The following is an 18,608-nucleotide window of genomic DNA, read 5'->3' as shown; positions in this document are numbered from 1 at the left end:
AGCTGGATATATCGGCTATCCCGCTGCAGTGCGTGGGTGATGCAGGCACTGGGCCTTCATTTCCTGTCTAACAGGAGATGTTAATGAAAAGACATCCTTTTCTTAATCCTTTTTTGTAACCTTTTAGCAGATGGGATCTGTCTTCCCACTCTGCTCTGGATCCCAAGTCTCACTGCTATTTGTTGTTCCAGACCAACTATGCAGAGTCCCTGGTCTGCAGAGATGTGCTGTGGTTACTGTGTGCTCCACGTTAATTTGCAAACAATGCAGCTGTTGTCTTTATAATTTAAGAGAATTAAGGCTGTTTCCCTGTACCATTTGTTTGGATACCAACAGGTTGCCAACTGGGACACCTGTGACTTGCAAAGTCCTACTTCTACTCCCATTTTCTAGGGAGAAAACGGTATTCTGTTCAGTTTAAGGGGAGTGTTTCCCTCTTCTCCTGAGGGCAGAATTTTCTACCACTGCTAAATTCATGTTAACACAAAAAAATTGTGTTTCCCTTCTTCTGAGCGTGCGCTGGCTGCCTGGATAACAGCATCTAGTCGCCAGCCAGGGGGAGTGGGACCCAGAGCCCCTGTGCACCCCGGGCCCTGGTGTGCAATGCATGCTGCGTGGCTGCTTATGAATATGTACACGATGAGCTCTGCCCACCAGCCTTTTAATGAGAGTGACATCAAAGCCCTGCCTGCTGGAGGAGGGGACCCACAATGCAATACGCAGGCAGACGTGGAGGCAGCTCCCACGGCCGCTGGCATTGCTGCTGCAGGCAGAGACCCTCCATTGTCAGCCCTGGGGGGGGGCTGCCGGGGGCCAGGCCCTGCACGGGGATGCAGGGAGAGGCCCAGCAGCAGCAGGGCTGGGTTTAGGGGCTGGCCGGAGCGGGGCACGGGGGGGGGGGGGAGCGTCACCTGGGGTGGTGGGGAGCATCCTGTGCTGCTGGGGCTCAGGCGGGGAAGCGGGGTGCTGCCTCCTGACCCCCCGGGAGCAGGGGTGCGATGAGCTCTCAGGATGAGCAGTTCCAAGCAGCAGCAGCCCCTGACCCAGCGGCTTCCTCCGCCGAGGATGGCATGACCTGGTGGTACAGGTGGCTCTGCAGGATGGCCGGGGTCATCGGGGGCATGTGTAAGTATCCCCTTCCCTTGCAGCCAAAGGTTCCCCCTCTGCTCCGCTCGTGCATGCGAAAGCGCGCGTCAGGGGTCCCCCTGCCTCTTGTTAGGGTCACGTTTGCGCAGGGGGGGCATGCCACCGAGCACCATTCGGGGTGACGGGTTTGTGGCTGCACTAGGTGTGAGTTTGCTGTGTTTGGGGCTGAAGAGCCACGGATGTCCCTGGAGCGTGGGGTGGGTTTAGCTGGCACACGAGGGATGCGCTTGGCGTGCACTAGACCTGCTGGACTTACCTGGGAGAAGGGATGTCACAGGGGGATCTACAAATCCTCGAGTTTCTTCTTGGACACAGCGCTTGCTGGAAGCGATGGGAGCAGCAGCCGAGTCCCAGGCACTGCAGGAGGGCTGTGGGCAGACCAGCTAGGTGATGGTTTTACCGCAGGCATGGGGTGCAGGGTGCTCAGCAGGGGCAGGTTCAGGGCGTGAAGAGGGGCCATGGGATTTGGTTCATCTTATTTGTCTGTTGGGTGTTTGCATGTTCCTGCAACTTCTTTTCTTTCCCCATCCTGAGTGCTGTTTCCCATCACTCCCGTTGATTGCAGAGGGCCTGCCTGTGGTTTGGGGTTTTTTCCTGAAGGCGAATAATGGACTTGGTTTGTGTTGTGTGTTTTTTAAGGGCTTTAGTCTTGGACACAGAGAAGAAGGGAGCCGGCATACAGCAAAGTGAATTGGCTGCGCTCTGAATTACCTGCTGCTGGAAAAAAAATTTTCCCAGGGAAAGAGTCTTTGCAACTTTGCCAGAAATCAGCCTGTCCTGTAGTGCTGTTTTGCTACATTCTGTGGAGAGATTAATAGCTCTTAAAAGCAGGAGGGACTGTTATGACCGCTTAGTCTGACCTCCTGCAGCGCACAGGATGGAGAATATTTTCTGCTTCAGGTCCACAACTTCTAGTCAGACAAGAGTGTTTCTCAGCCAGTGCAGTCAGCCCTGATTTATTCCCTTGGCTGTAGCGTTTCGTCTGACCCCCTCTCTCCCTGCCCCTTCCCGTGCTTGCCTCAGGATTCGGGACTCGACCGCCCAACCCACGGTGTTTTTTGCAGCCAACCTTGTAGACCGTGGTACTGTCGGGCAGGCTCGTTGCAGCCCTTTTTGGCTAGGCTGGGAAAACATATGCTGCTTTCACTGTTTTATGTCTTAGGTGCTGAAATTCTGGAGGTGTGAAAAGATTGGGCAGGATTGCTCTTATGGGGCAAACCGTAGCGGCCTCGCCATGCTCTGCCTGAGGCCCCCGCGCTTCTGGTCCCGGCAGGCGGCCAAGAGACCAGCTGGGACGTGTCTTCAGTGCAGGTCCCAGGTGGGGGTTTAGCATAGCGGCGTGTTTCCCACGGGCTGGGGCTGTAGCCGGAGCCTCGGCACTTCTTACATGGCTTTGGCCCCTGCAGAGCTCAGGGTGCAGAGCAGGAGAGGACAGCTGGTGGGTGGCATTGGTGGCATCGCTCACCTCATGCTGGATCTGCTCATGTGTGGCTTAAAAGTGTGAGTCTTTGAAGACATCCTTTTTTTTCCTCTGCATACATGTTTCAAAGCAGCTGAATTATATTTGGATTATTTTCCCATTATATTTGGATTCTTTTCTCAACCTTTTGTTCACAGCTCGGAGAACTCGTGGCTTGTTTTTAGAGGAAAAGCTGACAAGTTTTACGTATTCGGGTGTGTCTGGGAGAAGCAGCTTTTGGAAGAAGAGCCAGGCTTTGAACAGGCTTGCTGGTGATTTGGGGAGCCAGGCAGCTTGCTCTCCAGCCCTGACAGTCTCCCTTCAGGAGGTTTATCAGGTGGAGAATGAGGCAGTGTGAGACACAAACTCCTCTTAGGAGTAGGGAGCTGTGGATAGAGGCAACCCTCCAATGCCCTGTGCTAGTGATGCCCCCCTTCAAAATGTGCCTTCTTCATCATCACCTTGTTGAAGGTGGGCCATTTGATAAGGGGTGACTAAGCAAACAGCAAGGCTGGAGTCTGCTGCTCTTTTCAGAGCTTGTTATGAAAGGGCAGAACTCATGTATAAGGATTTTGAGCTACAGGGCTGGGTCATTTTTTAGAGAAGGAAAAAATCCCTCTAGAAAGGAAGAGAAATTTTGTTAGTGGAGGTGAGACCAGCAGACAATGCCTGCCACATGCAAACACCTGCAGCCCACAACTTGCCTAAGCCAGAAAGGTCCAGGGACTGGAGCAGGAACAAGGCAAACAAAGATCAGGATGTGTTTCTCGCTCTTGCACTGGCTGGCTTGGTGACCTTGGCCAAGTCCCTTCTCTTCCTTGTGTTCCTGTTTGTAATAGGATGAGGAGAGCCTGTGGCTTTTGTAAAATGCTCTAGGAGCAAAAATAGGCTTGTGTTGGGGACAGTGACCAGCTGCTTGAAATGAATAGAGGCTTTGTAGGGGGTGGTGTTCTTCCCTCCCCCCCCCCCCCCCCATTTTAGCTCCCAGTTATTTGTGTTCCTTCAGGGATTTGAGGTGGGACAGCAGTTAAACAAATGGCAGAACTGTCTATCTGCCATAGTTTACGTGCCATCCAGCATTATCTGCATTTTAAACCCATTGCGAGGCCTCTGTTTTGCAAAAAGAAGTCCCTGCCTTGGCAGCTCCGTCCTGTTTTGGCTACAGAGGCAGGAGCTGATCCTGTCCTGGGGGCACAAGGATGTACCAGGCTGCTGTGGGATGTGCTGCGCTGCAAAGGAGACTGAAGGTCACTGAATCGTTATCTCGGTGGCTGTTGGCAGCCACCACCGAGTGCAGTGTTCCTGTGATTATAAACCTTTGACTCCTTTCCTGCTGGTTGGTGCTCATGCTGACGTAGGGGCTTGCTCAGCTCAGGCTTGCAGGGTCATTAGTCCATTGGCAAGCGAGGTGGTTGCTTAGTTGAGACTCCTGTAGGGACAGTTAGCGCTCAAGGGCTGTTTTGGGGTGTTTGAGGACAAAACCAAACCAGAACCCTGACAAAACAATGCCTGGTTGGCTAGATTAAAAAAAGGCTAAGGCCAAAAGCCTGCTTGGAAAATAATATTCTGCCTGCCTCGATTTGTGCTGTGGTGGAGATCCATGTTGGAGCTGGACCTCTGCTCCGCCGTGCTGTTCAGCCAGGCAGGGTTCTGCCCCAGCCCTGGCTGTGTTTTGGGGGTAGTCAAGATGCAGCTGGTTTTTGTGGCTCTGCTGATGATAAAGTGCCAGAAAATCATTCAACATTATTTTCAGAAGTGTGCTTTCCTGGGGGAGAGCAAGTGTCACAAGCCTATGGTGCTTCTCCTGAGCTCCTCTTCCATCAACATCTGAGGGTTTCTTGGTCACAGGGAAGAATCAGAAGCCTCCGTGTTGTGCCCTGCTCTCCATGCTGCCTGCTGCTCCCAGCAATCCTGCTTGCCGTTGCTTTTCCAGCTCTCCAGCTGTTTGCATGAGTGACTGTGAGCAGATCATCCCACCCCGGTGCCTCAGTTTATTGGATTATAGCATCATTTAGGTTGGAAAAGACCTTTAAAATCATCAAGTCCAACCCTTAACCCAGGACTGCCCAGCCCACCGCTAAGCCATGTCACTGACAGTGGTCCCTTTGCTCTGGGAGGATGAGAAGCGCCCTTGGAGCATGGATGTTAACATGTCCTCTGGCATTCCTCCTCTTGTTCTTGCAGGATTCTCCAAAAGTTTTTTGATTCCTGCGGAATAGTCCTAGGAAGCCTTTAAAAATAAACTTGCTGGGTTGTTTCCTAAAACCAGGAGGTCGCTTTATTGTGGGGTGACCTTAGATGGGTCCTGTCGTAGGCCTGCAGTTCTGTTTCCCGGTTCGGTAACTACCGATAATTATTTTTAAGGGAACTTTGAGGATTCAGCAGTAACTGCTTAAAAGAAACCTTGCAAGCACGTGCCAGGCTTTTGAAGGTCAGGACTGCTCACAGCAGCTCTGCTCAGGGACCCCCCTAGCAAAACACCAGCAGACATGAAATACCCGAACCCAGGCTGGTTTATTCTCAGAGGTGGACTCTGCTGCTCATCGTTGTGCCGCCTGTCATCCCCAAGACAGCCTTTAAGGGCTCTATAATTTTAGCTGGGGTTTTTCAGGGGTGGTGGTGGTTACTGCGGACTCAGTGCGTTGCTCACTGCCCTCCCTGCCCGGGCTCAGGTTCCCAGGTGAGCGGTGGCAGGCTGCTGGCATCAGCAGAGGAGAAGAGCTGTATCGAGTGTCAGGAGAGCTCTGCAAGTTTAATGAGGCGGGAAGGAGATGTGTGCAGCCTGCCTTGGATGCTGCTGCCTGGTTCCTCTCCTTGCACTGCAGAGTGCCGGGGGCTATTTTGGGCTCTGCTGTATCTGCTTCCATTTGTATTAGCGGAGACCCAAACTTGGCTCTTTTCTGTCCATCTCTAGCAGAGCTGCACAGAACCAGCGGTGTGGGACAGAGACTGGAATCACCTCTGCTTTATTTATTGTGTGCCAGTGTGTCTTGGTGCTGCAAGTCATGTTTTTCCTGAACTTTCCCTGTGTTGCTCAGAGATGGGTGCCTGCTGGGACCTCTGTCCATCCTGGGACAAAGCAGTAGTTCCTTAGCAAGTAAAACCCAGGGTGCCACATGACGTGCCCATGGAGTTACGTCACTCCATGTAAAAGCAAATGCTCTGTTGTTCTACGTAAAGTGAAATAGTTGTGCAAGTGGCATGCTGAGACACCAAGTACGCAGAGTAAAAAGAGGAGCTGGGAAGAAACCCTCTCCCCTGCATCCCGGGCTCCTGTTCAGGCATCGGACCTTTCCACCCACCCTCCTATGCTGGTCTGTAGGGGCTGCTCGGCAGCACCTAGAGGTGCCAGCCAAGGCGAGGGTTCTTCTGGGCAGCCCCTCCTCTGCAAAACTGCCCCAAACACAAGAAAACAAACATGTGCTGGCGTGGGTGCAAGGTCCCATCACAGGGCAGGGCTGGGAGGAGAAGCCAGCTCTGCCTGCCGGGCTCTGGGGGTGCACTGGGTTGGTCTTTGTGGTCACTGAAAGCCTCTTTGCTTTCTAGCCTGTGCCTTTGCTGGTCTCTGGAACTGTGTCACCATCAACCCCCTGAACATCGCAGCCGGCGTGTGGATGATGTGAGCAGAGCTTCTTTTCTTTTCTCTGTGGGGAGGGAGGTTCGGTGAGTTAGACACCGCTGAACAAGGGGCAGAGCTGCCGTGCTCGGGCAGTGGGTGTGCGTGGAGTGTCCGTCAGGCTCCATGAATTGCCAGATCTTGCTGCACTGGGTGAGTTGAGATGCTGGGTTTACTCTATTTATGTTCTTTCTTTACCCCTTTTGATGTAAATACTGAGATACCCTGATGCAAAATAAAACCTGGGCACCAGGGTGTGGGAGTTATGAGGAAGAGGGGAGAGTGCAGTGGGGTCCGGCCCTGCCGTTCCCTTCTGCCTGCGTTTGGGCATGGGGGTGACTGGTCTCTGGGGAGCATTGCTCACCCTCGCTCCGGACCACGCGGGCAGGATTAACTCTGGTTTGCTCTATCTGGAGGCTCAACGCCTTCGTCCTGTTCCTGTGCGAAGCCCCCTTCTGCTGCCAGTTTATCGAGTTTGCAAATGCCGTCTCTGCGAGGGCGGACAAGCTGCGGGCCTGGCAGAAAGCTGCTTTCTACTGCGGGTGAGGATGCTCCTGGGGTGTGTTGTGGTGGCAAAACCATCCTGGGAACCTTGTTGGGATGCACGTGGGCGTGCCACAGTGGATGAGCATCCCTGCATCCCATGGGGCGTGGGGCCCGGTTTTGAGGGCTGCCTCTGTCTTCCAGGATGGCTGTGTTCCCTGTCATGCTCAGCCTGACGTTGACCACGCTCTTTGGAAATGCCATTGCATTTGCCACCGGGGTGCTTTATGGCCTGTCAGCGCTTGGCAAAAAGTAAGAGAGATCTGTCTGCTTGTGGAGGGGAGGGAAGGGGAAGGTGGACCTCCAGCCCTCACCCCCATCTGCCTCCCTAAGGCTGTGCTTTCCTCTTGTACTAACCGTGCTTTCCGGTGTGAATGCTGCCAAAGAACATCTCCCCGCCATCATCTCAAAGCTCTGGGAGGGAAGGTCCTAGGGTTTGCTGAAGCTCTAAGCTTTTCCTTGGGAGCTCAATCTAGGTTGCCCCGTGGGTCCCAGCCCTCTTTCTGCAGCTGCTGGATGGATGGCCCCAGCTCTGGGGGTGGTGAGGAGCCCTGGTGGGGTTGGAGAAGTCCAGAAAGTCTCATTTCACTCCTGGCATCCCTTGGCACAGAGGAGCCTGGGCCCTGGTTGGGGGACCCCCCTGCCAGGTGCTGTACCCACCGTGGTGGGCACCCGGAGCTCACATCCCCCCGTTGTCCCTTCTCTCTGCAGGGGAGATGCCATTTCCTACGCTCGGATCCACCAGCAGCAGAAGCAAATGGATGAAGAGAAGCTCACAGGGGACCTGGAGGGACAGGCTATCTGAAGCCCACAACCTTGGGGTAACCTCTCCTGGACACTGAGATGGTGAAGATATGGAAATCCACCCTGCCCTTCCCTCTGCCCGCTCCCTCCTCTGTTACGCCACGATTTCCCTGGACACTGCAGCAACTGGAAATCTCAGGGGCTGGGGCCGGCTGTGCCCTCTTCTCACACCAGCAGCCAGATCTCAGCGTGTTGCCCCCTCTCTCCTTCTCAACCCTCAACAAAATATCTCCCAGTCCCCCTATTTTTTAATTTTTTTTTTTTTTTTTGGCTGCAGAGGTGCTGGCTCTTTGAGTGCTGCTTTACCAGCCTGAATAGGTAGCCTTTCTTTGGAGTGATGCCCGACAATGAGCCAAGGATGCAGTGCTCATTTGGGAACTGCTCCCTGGATGGGGTGAGAAGGGACAGAGCTCATGTGCCAGCTCCTTACTTGTACTGGTCTCATGGGAGTCAGGGAGCTGCTGGCCTCACACCTGAGCAGAACCTGACATTGCACGTAGTAACAGTCTCTGGTGTGGCACTTTCCAGGTGTAATACACTAATCCAGGGTTTAGCAATACATGGTGGTGCTTAAGCTTGGTTCTCTTCCATTGAGTATATTTTAATATGGGTCCAGTTAGGCCAGGCATGGGCAGCATCCCTGCATGGGAAAGGACTTCCAGCAAAAAACCCACATAAAGACAATAACCCCCTCTGCAGAGGAGCTGCCAGAGGTGCTGGGGCAGATCCCGGCACCCACAAAGCACAGCCCTGCTTCCTCTGGATACAGCTGCAGGCAGTTACTGCAATTTACTTGAATTATAAGAATTACTTTGTCTTAATAAGGGTACTTTTCTTAAGCTTCACTCTTTTTACTGGGGAAGAAGGGACATAAGGTTTGCTTTACCTCAGCTGAAAAGGGGTACTATGGCTTGAGCCAAGTGGGATTTTTTGCTGGTGTAAGGCTTACTGATGTGCAAGAGCATCCTTCTCTCGTGAGCCTGGGACTCTGCTCTGTTGTCTCTCACTCCCAGCATCTGCTCCTGCTCCTGTGATCCATCCCTCTGAGCAAGGGACCAGCTCTTTGCTTCTGTCTGGTACAGCCTTTGTCTTTGGGCTCATGCTCTTTTTGCATCAGTCCTGAGCTGGTTTTGTATGGGAAGGTGGCATATCCTTCCTTTGCAAACAGAGAAGTCTGCACCGTTTCAGTGTGGATAGCTGGGATGTCTTGCTGCTTTATTCCAGGCTCCATCAGTGGTTTTCACACCCTATTTTCTGTTTGCTTTGTACCATGCAGGACAAAACTGCTCACTAAGCCCACATCCCCCTCTTCTCATCATGGTTTCTTCCGGAGTTTTTGATTTATTTGATTTTTACATGATTGCTTTTTGTTGATTGGGAAAAGGGGGAATAATTTATTTCTAGTTATTTAAGTATTTTGATGAGACTCATTTTGTCTGGACATAGGATAAAAGAGTGCTATGTTTCCTGTCCTTCAAGGACTGCCTCGTTTCACTGGCAGGGGTCTTTGAGCCCAGGGAGAGCCCTGGCTGCCGTAACTGGGATGCTGTAAAACCCTACTTCAGCCTTCAGAGCATTTCTCAGACTTTTGAAAAGTGTGCTGTCCTTTGGCCCCTTTGTCTTCCTCTGGGCTACCAGCTTGACAAAGGTTGTTTTCCCCCTTTTCTGGGAGGGAGAAAGGAGGAAAACTGGGCTGTAAGTGCTGGATTGGAGGATGGTACTGACTTGGCAGCCAGGGCAGGTAGCAGCTGTGGTGGAACAGTGGTGGTGGGGACTGCAGCCTGTTCTGGCTCCTCTGCCCTGGCTCCCGCATCTGTGGTCCCATGTGAATCCCTGGGCTACCAGGGGGGTTGTGCTGTGCTCTGGGAAATGCGGTGGGAGGCTGACTGCTGTTTGTTAGAGGGTCTGTCTGCCAGCCACTCTGTGGCTTTCTTGTTGAAAACGATCTATCCAGCATGTCCTTCCTCGGGTGCGGTGTGTATTTGCATCAGCTGAATGAGACCAGCTGGTCCCCGCAGAGCCTGGATGGAGCCGCTGCTGAGGGGGTGGCTGGGTGCGGGGCAGTGTGTGCGTTGCGGCGGGTCCCTGGCGATGGGGGGGCTAAGCTGCCAGCTAACCTGAGCTGTTGTTTCTTCCTTGGAAGTGAGGGAGGTGTGAGGATTTACACCGGTCAGGAACGCGCCTTGGGTTTGTTCACACTCACGGGCCCTCGCAGCTGGATGCTGGGGAGCCACTTTGTGCTAAGCCCCTTCCTCCCGCCTCTGGACCATGATTGCTCTGACACCAGCTGCTCTGGGACGCAGAATAGCCCAGATACAGCTTGTGGCAATAAGAGCTGTGCCATTATAGACCCCACAGCTCTGGGCTGATCCTCGTCGCTGCATGCAATACGGGGCCGTTGGCTTTCCTCGTGCACGTGTGCAGGGGCTGCAGCCTGGCCACGCTGCCTGCAGCAACAGGGTGCAGCAGGAGCAATGCACTGCAGCCCACGGGGTGCTCAGCAGCGGTGGCCACTCTGCTCTTCCAGCCAGCCGTGTCCCTGTGCAGCACCTTCACTGGCTGGGTCACGTGCAGAGTCCTGCCTAGCAAACAGGATGTCTGCTTTGATTTCAGGGGGGGTTGGGGAGTTAAGTAGTGATAGTAGAAGAATGTTGCAGGCTGATGCACGTAGCTGTGAGCATGTCTTTGGTAGTGACTGCTTGGCTCTGTGAGTAGTTCCACAGTAGCTTTGGCGACGGGAGGCGAAGGGTAAAGCAGTGGCAATAGAGGAGCATTTGCAGGCTGATCTACACCCGTAGTGATGAACCACAGAACTGGTAGGACCTTCGCTGGCTTCACCTGATTGTCCTAATGCCATGGACCAGCAGCAGTCCCGGGGGCTGTTGCAGGCAGGTGCTGCTCCAGGTCACCTGGGGGGCTCACTGGCACCGACGGGTCCACTCTGCTCCCTTGGCACCAACGGCACAAGTCCCTTGGACGCCAGCTGTGCTGTCACGATGTGTTTTGTGGCAGTTGGGTCTGACCCTGGGGCCAAGGCAAGTGAACAGTCTGCATCAGCTCTGCCACTGTTAGTGGGTTGCAAAGCTCAGCTCTAAGCTCCACGCTTTTGTTGGGGCCTCAGGGACTCTTCTGTAAGGGCTGAGCTGGAGCCTTTGATCACAACCCTTGAAGGCACTGGCTCTGTTCAGTGTCTGTGCCTGCCGCAACAGGAGGGGTCTCAGATCTGTGCTCCGAGAGTGCTGACTCCTACAGATGTGTGTCGGCAGTGGGAGCTCTTGGGAATTGCGCCCGTCTGATGCAGCTGAAGCCAAGCCAGGCGCTGCCACCATCGCCGACATGGCTTGGTGACAGCACCCATGGCTTTTCAGAGTTGTAGTAACAGTTAGTGGATGGTCTCACCTCCGTGTGGGCAAGAGACTGTTTTTGTGGAGATAGAAAGGACCTTTAGAGTAGTAGCATCACAGTAGTTAATATGCCCATTCACAGTGCATGGTGGTTATTAGTTGTGTTTAGAGGCACCGTCAGGGTGCTTGAAGCTGTGTAAGGATAAATGAAGTTAAAAGCCCTGCTCTAGAGATTTTACAGGCTCAACCCAATCCCTGCTGATGGCATCCAGGCTGGATGGCTAATCTGTGGGGTCTCTATGGAAGAGGTTTTGCTTGCTCCGTCTTGGAAAGTCCTCTTGGGAGACGATGGGACAGAAGTTTTGTTATATGAGAACTCAAGAGAGTGGGTGGCGTGTTGACTACAGTGAGTTGTTGACACCAAGTGTGGAAAGACACCTGGGTACTGGCAGCACACGTGAGCTTAGCAATGGACTGTTACACCGTCCACCGCATGAGCTGTGAGCTTCTTACCCACGTGCATTTATACAGCGTGCAACTCTTCCATGTCCCAGGCAGTCGCGAAGCTGACAGCACTTGTGCATATGAGCTCCACCATCCCCTGGGGCTGCCCGTTGGGTGTGAAGAGAAGAAAAGAAGCTCACATTCTGCTGTGTGCCCAGAACTCGTTGCTCTGGGCAGGAGCTGGTTTTGTAACACCAATTGATTCTCTGTGTGTGCAGTGAATAAAAAGACCATTCTACCTCTGGAAAGAGCCACTGTGATTTCTCAGACTCTAAACGTTGTAGCAAAAACCCTCAGACTTTTGATGTTGAAGAAAGGAGGTCACCTAGAAAATACTTCTCCAATGAGGTTCTCACAGGACCTGAGAGGTCCAACCTCGTTGCATATTGGGGCATTTCCTCCTTAGCCCAAGCCCTGGGAAGCTCAATCCATCTTTGTCATTTTTTCCTCAGAAAAAAAGCATCCCCTGTCTTCAGGGAAGGGTTTCACTGAATTGAAGATGTCAAGACCTGGTCCATAGCCATGTGAGAAAGAGAGCACTCTAGCACAGGGCTGCCAGAGATCCTGATCTTCAGAAGGTCAGTGGAAACCAGAAGCTCTGGAGGCCTCTCGTAATCAGGCCACACTTAGAAACAGGCGTATTTCAGCCAGGGCTGAACATCTTTCTGGAAATGGGTCTCAGCAGCAAAAATGTTAGGTCTGATGCTGAATTTTTTCTGTGGTTTTGATTTCAGTCCATTTCTCTTCCTCTGTCTCAAGCTGCTTTAAATTAATGCTCTGGTAAAGCACATCTTCTCTTAGGTGTTTTCTCTCATCTCCTGCTGCAGGGGATGTAAATGGTAGCAAGTGTACCTTGAGCTCTGGGTCACATATGCTATGTTACTCTATGCTTCCTTGTCACAGCAGGCTGAGTGTTCCAGGGATGGGAGGACACAAGCAGCTCCGCCAGCCCTCGTGGTGCCAAGTGCACTTCAGGAGGTTGGACAAACGCTTGGGCAAAGCATCTCCCAGCTCAGCCCTTGTCCTGCCCTTTTGGGAGAGTTAGGTTGGACATGATACTCAACCAGGCCATTTGTTCCTCGCAGCCATAACCACCTCCTGCAGCTGTGTATTACCTAGGGTTAGGGTCTAAAAATAATAATAATAATAATAATTTGAAAAGTCCTTATTCTTGCAGGACATGCAGGAAAGGGGTAAGAGCAATGCGCTACTAACTATGCAGTTGAAATCGCAAAGTGGTGGAGGTGGAGGCTCCACACACAACCGTGATGGAGGTGCATCTACCTTCCTCTTTGTGGATGAGTAAAACCCTGTGGTGGGAAGGACCCACCCCAGTACAAAGTATTGTCAGTGCCCACTGTGTCTTTCCCACCGTGAATCACTTGCACTACAGCTGAATGTTTGTCTGTTCCTGTTCTTTGTTTTGTCCTGGATTTTCTTTGTGAACTGTATTTGGTCTTGTTCATTAGGCTTCTAGCGTAATGTGTGTTTTTAGAGCAATAAAATGTGGCAGCTTTTTGTACAAAGCGTCCGGCTCTGCCTCTTTCACAGTCCCTAAGCACGTGAGACTCATCTAGGAAGCTGCAGGCTGCTGCGGTCCCCTGGTCACCGTCCTCATCTGCCTCTCCCATCCCACCTGCCTGCAGCTCCCTCCTCTGCAAATCAAGGCAACATCTTGCAGTTAGAAGCAACACCGTTTTATTCTTGCAACTACACGCTGAACTTTTGCCAAAACGACTACAGCGGTTAACTCTGTTCCAGCCAAACCCTCAGGCTCTGGGGCTGCTTTGGTGGCTGCTGAGCAAAGGACATGTGTGGTCTCTTGTCTGCAGCCACACCTTTCATTTTCCAGGGCATCTTTATCTCCAGCCTGGTGCTGGTTAACTGGTCCCATACCTCAGGTTGACGCATTGCCCAAAGTGTAACAGGTAGTGTTGAATGATGGGAGAAGGTGAAGTTCCAGTTGGCAACTTCTACATCCAAAGCCAGATGACTGTTGCTGCCTGTTCCTTTCCTGTTGCCTTCACAGAAAGCTCCAGCCTCCAGCTCCAGCAGCATGGCAGTTTTTCCTCCGTGACCCTTGAGTACGTGGATGGGTAGCCCGGCACGGCGGCAGATGGAAGCTCCTACCTCATGAACGACCTTCGGCCGGTCCTGAAGAAGGCTTCGATCTGCTCCAGGGACCTGCCTTTGGTTTCTGGAACACAGCAGCCCGTGAATAAGATGTTCCCAGCAGAGATGACAGCAAAGAAGAGGAAGGGCACCTCGAGGCCGAAGGCTTCCTGGAAGATAGGGCAGAAAGCAGGTGTGAGCTTGTGCTGGGAGGGTCTGAGGAGGGGCTGCCAGACACCCTCTCGGGGCAGTACCCACCACCACCCGGAGGAAGAACTGGGTCAGGGTGAAGGCTGTCAGCCAGCTCACGACGACGCAGAGGCCCGAGGCCACCCCACGGGCTTTCAGAGGGAGGATCTCCGACATCAACAACCAGGTGATGGGGCCCCAGCCCATGGCATAACCTACAAGGGAGGACAGGTAAGGTGAGGTTGTTGAGGCTTCAAAGCCCACTGAGGAGTGCAGAAGAGGAGCCTTGTGCAATCCTGCCCTGTTCCCCATCAATCATTACTCCCCCCCATTCATGCTCTGTCAGTCCTCAGAGTGACTTCAGATGCCATCTGTTTTGGTCTTCCAGGGACATCTGCCTGCCTTTCAGCTCCAAGCCCAATCTCCTTGCTCCATATCACCCTGCCTCAGATGAGAAATGTCCCCCCCAAGCTGGTACCCAGCCCTGTGCTCTTGGCACCTACCCATTATGAAGAACATGGTTGCCAGGAGGGGGATGAGGGTGATGTAGTTTGTCGGCTCAGGAGGAAGGTTGGCAGAGCTCACCAGGGTCCTGTTGGCAGTGGTGCCATTCTGAGAAGCTGGCATGAAGTGGATGTAGCACCCCATGGTCAGGTTGGAGACCAACATCACAGCAGCTGTGGAGAGATACAACAGGACAGCGGAACTGACGTGTGAGTTATCCCCTCTGTGCCAAGGATGGAGCTCCCAGGAACACCTCTGCTCAGGACCTGAGCCACCGCCAAACTAAAGAGACCTCCCCCGCTCCCTGCCCAAGTCTTGTACAGCTGAAGTTTGCACTCTGGAAATCCTTAAATAAGAGCTTCTCTTGCACAACAGTGAGGGAGAAACATACCTGATACAAAAAGAAGAATCTTCCTCCCAGCTTTATCCATTGACACAGCAGCAATGGCCACTGAGGACAGACGTACCAAGCCAACAAGAGCTGCATCATACTCTGGTTTCTGCAATGGCAAAAGCAGTGGGGAAGCTGATATAGGAGAGCCAGGGAAAGGGCAGGTTCCTAACACGTGTTGTCTTGGCTCTGGCTGGTGGCTTTGTCAAAGCTATCCTCCTGAGGTAAGAGGCCAGCAAAGAAGAGCCTGAAGCTCAGAGGAGAGTGGGGCCAGTCCCACTCCCCATCCTCATGCGGCCGTTTGCAGGGCATGTGCTTGGCAATTGCTGCCAACCAGGCACTTTGAAAAAGGCTTCAGAGTTGGGGTCTGAGGGCTGCAGGGGACTTTGAGCACTGGGCAGTCATCACTGAAGGCAAGGCAGGCTGAACCCCAGGGCTCACCAGGATGACGGATGTTTTCTTGAATATTGACTGCAGGTACACGAGGATGCAGGTGACACCTGAAAGCTGCTGCAGGAACCTCATCCCCGCTGCGATCAGGATGGGCTTGTAAATGAAGGGGTCCTTGATCTCCGCACAGGAAATCCGTGGGCTCTGGAGGGGACAAAGCCAGAAAGCCGAGGTGTTACCACCTCTGGGCACCACCGTGGCACCCAGAAGATGGCTCAGGAGCTGCCCAAAGGAGGCTGGATTTTGCTGTTCTCACATTACACGTCCCCCGTGCTGGTGGTGAGCCTCCTCACCTGCTTCCTCACGCTGTCCTTGATCTGCTCATACTCCCGGGCATAGTCCGTGTCCTTGCCCCGCAGCCAACACAGTGACCTCAGGGCCTCGTCGTCCTTCCCCCGAGAGAGCAGGAACCGGGGTGAGTTGGGCATGAAGCAGAGCAGGACGATCATCATGAGCACGGGCACCTCCCCAGTGACGGCCAGCCAGCGCCAGTCCAGGGCCAGCCCTGCCAGAACAGCGCGGTTAGGAGCGACAAGTGTGCAGGGAAGGGTGTCCTGGCCATGCCTCCAGGTGGGCACCCCAATAATTTAATTTAATAAATTTAGCGGGCGAAAAGAGATCTAAAAAAAATAGTGATTTTGCACATTTTTCTCCTTAGCAAAGAAGCATTTTCAGCTGTGTGATATGGTGAAGTTCCAGCCAGCTCCCCCAAATCTTAGAGTATCCAGCCAGATCCTGCAGCAGCCAGGGCACATGCTGGTGTGAGATGCACATGCAGTTCATTGCATGCTGCTCTTCAGCCCTGACCAAGCCTCCGCAGCACTCGGGTCTGCTGGCACGGTAATGGCCATGGGACCACGTGGGTTACGGATTCACCCCTCTGAGCTCACATGCAAGTGCAAATTAAATGTGGGTGATCCTGCCCAGACGCCCTTGGCACACCCATGGTGGTGGCTGTGAGCTGGCTGCGAGGGGAAGGGGTCCATCAGCTTGCTGAGAAAGTTGTTTAAAATCAAATTCCCTTCCCTGAGGTCTCGCCGAGGGTTTCCCGCCCTGCAACCACCGAGATACTTGCCCAGCGCGTACAAGACGAGGGAGCCCAGCACTGCCATGATCTGAGGACAAGCGCCCAGCATGCCTCTGACACCGGGGTGGGAGATCTCAGAGATGTAGACCTGAAACGGGGACAGCACATGCTTAATGGAGCTGCAATATACAGCTGTCACCACCAAAACCTGTCCTCTGTCACCTCAAAGTCATCCGTTGCAGCAGGGGAAACCCAAACGGCTGGGAAATTGCCCTCTTAGGGTGGAAATCTGAGTGGTCCCGTGGCATAAGCTGGTGCTGGCAGGCAGAGGGGACAGCCTTGCAGGTACCACCACTTCCCTCCCTCAGCACGGTGGGGGAGAAGTGCTCCAGAGGGATGCTCAGACTCCAATTACTGGAAGGATGTGCCCCAGGGTTACTCAATTCTTGCCTTCCCCTCTGCACGCAGCACGAGGTCAGCGTTTGGTAAATAAGGGAGGAAATAACTGCCGGGAGGAACCAGGCAGGGCTGAGGACCCGCCTTCCCTTTTCTGCAGGCAAGAAAGCCCAGCACCGTGGGGGCAACTCGGGCTGGCCATGCCAGGGCTGCTAACCCAGTGCATCCTCCCCCTCCCCGATGGCCCAGCCGCAGCCCTGGAGCTCTGCCAATGCCTCCAAAAAGCAGCGAGACACCCCAAGCTCTGCTACGGCACCACCCCAGCTCCCACCACGCAAATCCCCGGGCAGCTCTCTCCCACGGCACCTTACCGGGATGGAGGCAGACGTCACGCCGCCGGCATAGCCTGTCAGCACGCGGCCCAGCAGCAGCATCCCGCTCCCCTGGGCACTGGCCATCAGTGCGTATCCCACGGCGGAGGGCAGCGCTGAGAACATGATGCTCAGCTTGCGGCCCAGGCGGTCATTGAGGAGCATGGCGCTAAGGCCCCCCACTGCCGCTCCCAGTGTGAACACCGACTGCGGGGAGGCACGGAGAGGGGCTTCGGTGGGTCTGGGCTCCTCCACACACCCATGGCTCTGCCCCTTGCCCCTGGCGGGGACAGCCCCGCTCCTTACCCCAAACCAGGATGCTGTGTGCTGGTCCAGCCTCAGCGCAGGGCTGGGGTGAGCCTCCAGAGCAGGGATGACGGGCGAGGGGTAAACCAAGGCAAAGCCAAAACTGAAGTTCCCCAGGACAGCGGCAAATGCAGCCAGGTAGAGCCGCTTGTTGTGGAGGCTCCTGAGGGAGAGATGGAGTGAGAAGGATGTGGTGGGTGCCCTTACTGCAGCTGGCGGAAACTCTAACTCTGTTTGGCAGGTTCCCCCAGCCTTTGCTGAGGCTCTCGTGACACCCATGGAAGGATTCTCTGGGGGATGGCTGGCACAGCCCTAGGCTGGTGGAGGTTCTCCAAGCAGGGGATGGGATCCTGACCCCGGCAGCCCTGATGCCGTCCTCCACACCAGGCAGCTTTCAGCAGGTTCAAAGCGAGAAAAGCAGAAGCTGGAGCCCGGTGGCACCAGGGACCCAGCCGGCAGCTGGCTCGTGCCGGTGGAGCAGGGAGGGGGCTCCTTTCAAAGCCCCTGTGCCTCCCAGCAGGACCTCATGCCCCCACAAGGGTCGGATGCCCACCAGCACGCACACCCGCAGCTCTCACAGGCAGGCTCACCCAGCACCGCACCCCCTGGGCAGGATGAGACCTCATCTCAAGGCAACTCAGGAATGACAGCAGTATGAGGCAGCTCTTCCACCAGTTCCCCCCAGTCTGGCACTCTTGGGACTGGGGGCACAGCCCACCCCACAGCCCCAGCCCAGCCCTTACTGCAGGTACTCCTTGTCGAGCCTCTTGCCAGCACTCCTGGAGAAGGTCTGATACGAGGAGCTCGTCTTCCTCACCAGGGGTTCTCGCGCACTAGACTCCATGGCAGTGCCGTGGCCAGTGCCCGTGGTGGTGCGGATGGTGCTGTGCTCGGGCTGGATGCTGGGGCTGCTGCCGGGGATGAGGAGCAAGAGGCGGTTGAAAGCGAAAGGGGAGAGGCTGCCTGGTGTTGCCTAATCGGAGAAATCTGTGCCTTGTGGGCTTGCGCTCGCCTGGCCTCGGGGAGGAAACGGAGGGGGCAGAAAACCCGCAGGCACAGAGCCATGGGGAAATGATGCTGCTCTGCAGCCTTCACCCCACGCCTGCCCAGCCCCTGTCCCTCCCAACCCCCACTGACACCAATGGGTTCATCGCTGCAGTGGCACATACAGGGGCAATCCTTGCAGAGCCATCTCCACCAGCAGAAATGTCCCTTGGCTAAGACCATGTTTCTCCCCTCGAGGAGTCTGCACCAGTTAGACTGGCCAAACCCTGCTTCTTTTTAAAAGGATAAATTGCATCTGTGCGAGCCGAGCCTCCACACCACAAACAGGGAAGGGTTTTCAACATAGACCTGAGGAAGAGGTCAGCTGAGGAAGAGGAAGGAGAGGAAACGAGGTGGAAGTGAACACAAAGGGGGCCCAGGGAGCAGGTGAGGGGAATGAAG

The 18,608-nt window shown here is 54.3% G+C and overlaps 2 protein-coding genes across 2 annotated transcripts; one reads left to right on the top strand and one right to left on the bottom strand.

The window, feature by feature from the left end:
* Positions 1-724: 724 nt before the first annotated feature.
* On the top strand, positions 725-11,664 carry CACFD1 (calcium channel flower domain containing 1). The gene is made up of 5 exons (XM_040605290.1): positions 725-1,125; positions 6,152-6,224; positions 6,638-6,763; positions 6,909-7,016; positions 7,476-11,664. Exons 1-5 carry the CDS (start codon positions 999-1,001, stop codon positions 7,567-7,569), a joined length of 528 nt encoding a protein of 175 aa, XP_040461224.1. The 5' UTR covers positions 725-998; the 3' UTR covers positions 7,570-11,664.
* A 1,433-nt stretch (positions 11,665-13,097) lies between these two features.
* Positions 13,098-18,265, bottom strand: SLC2A6 (solute carrier family 2 member 6). Its single transcript, XM_040605280.1, has 10 exons — positions 17,906-18,265; positions 17,163-17,325; positions 16,857-17,063; positions 16,138-16,237; positions 15,356-15,567; positions 15,054-15,206; positions 14,613-14,721; positions 14,221-14,394; positions 13,787-13,932; positions 13,098-13,698 (listed from the first exon to the last, which is right to left on the bottom strand). The coding sequence occupies exons 1-10, from the start codon at positions 18,004-18,006 to the stop codon at positions 13,543-13,545; spliced, it is 1,521 nt and encodes a 506-aa protein (XP_040461214.1). The 5' UTR covers positions 18,007-18,265; the 3' UTR covers positions 13,098-13,542.
* Between the last annotated feature and the right edge of the window lie 343 nt (positions 18,266-18,608).

Source organism: Falco naumanni, chromosome 9 (genome assembly GCF_017639655.2).
Source record: "Falco naumanni isolate bFalNau1 chromosome 9, bFalNau1.pat, whole genome shotgun sequence".
NCBI classification, from domain to species: Eukaryota; Metazoa; Chordata; class Aves; order Falconiformes; family Falconidae; genus Falco; species Falco naumanni.
Note: the sequence above shows the minus strand (reverse complement) of the source record. Positions and strands in the feature narration are given on the sequence as shown.

What these genes read in the sequence shown, in the direction of transcription:
- CACFD1 (XM_040605290.1), top strand. Translation starts at nt 999, where the DNA reads ATGAGCTCTCAGGATGAGCAGTTCCAAGCAGCAGCAGCCCCTGACCCA. An exon ending in CGGGGTCATCGGGGGCATGT is followed by an intron (nt 1,126 to 6,151) that starts GTAAGTATCCCC and finishes TTTGCTTTCTAG; the next exon opens with CCTGTGCCTTTGCTGGTCTC. An exon ending in CTGTCAGCGCTTGGCAAAAA is followed by an intron (nt 7,017 to 7,475) that starts GTAAGAGAGATC and finishes TTCTCTCTGCAG; the next exon opens with GGGAGATGCCATTTCCTACG.
- SLC2A6 (XM_040605280.1), bottom strand. Translation starts at nt 18,006, where the DNA reads ATGGAGTCTAGTGCGCGAGAACCCCTGGTGAGGAAGACGAGCTCCTCG. An exon ending in AGGACAGCGTGAGGAAGCAG is followed by an intron (nt 15,207 to 15,355) that starts GTGAGGAGGCTC and finishes TGTCCCCTCCAG; the next exon opens with AGCCCACGGATTTCCTGTGC. An exon ending in AGTTCTTCCTCCGGGTGGTG is followed by an intron (nt 13,699 to 13,786) that starts GTGGGTACTGCC and finishes CCTATCTTCCAG; the next exon opens with GAAGCCTTCGGCCTCGAGGT.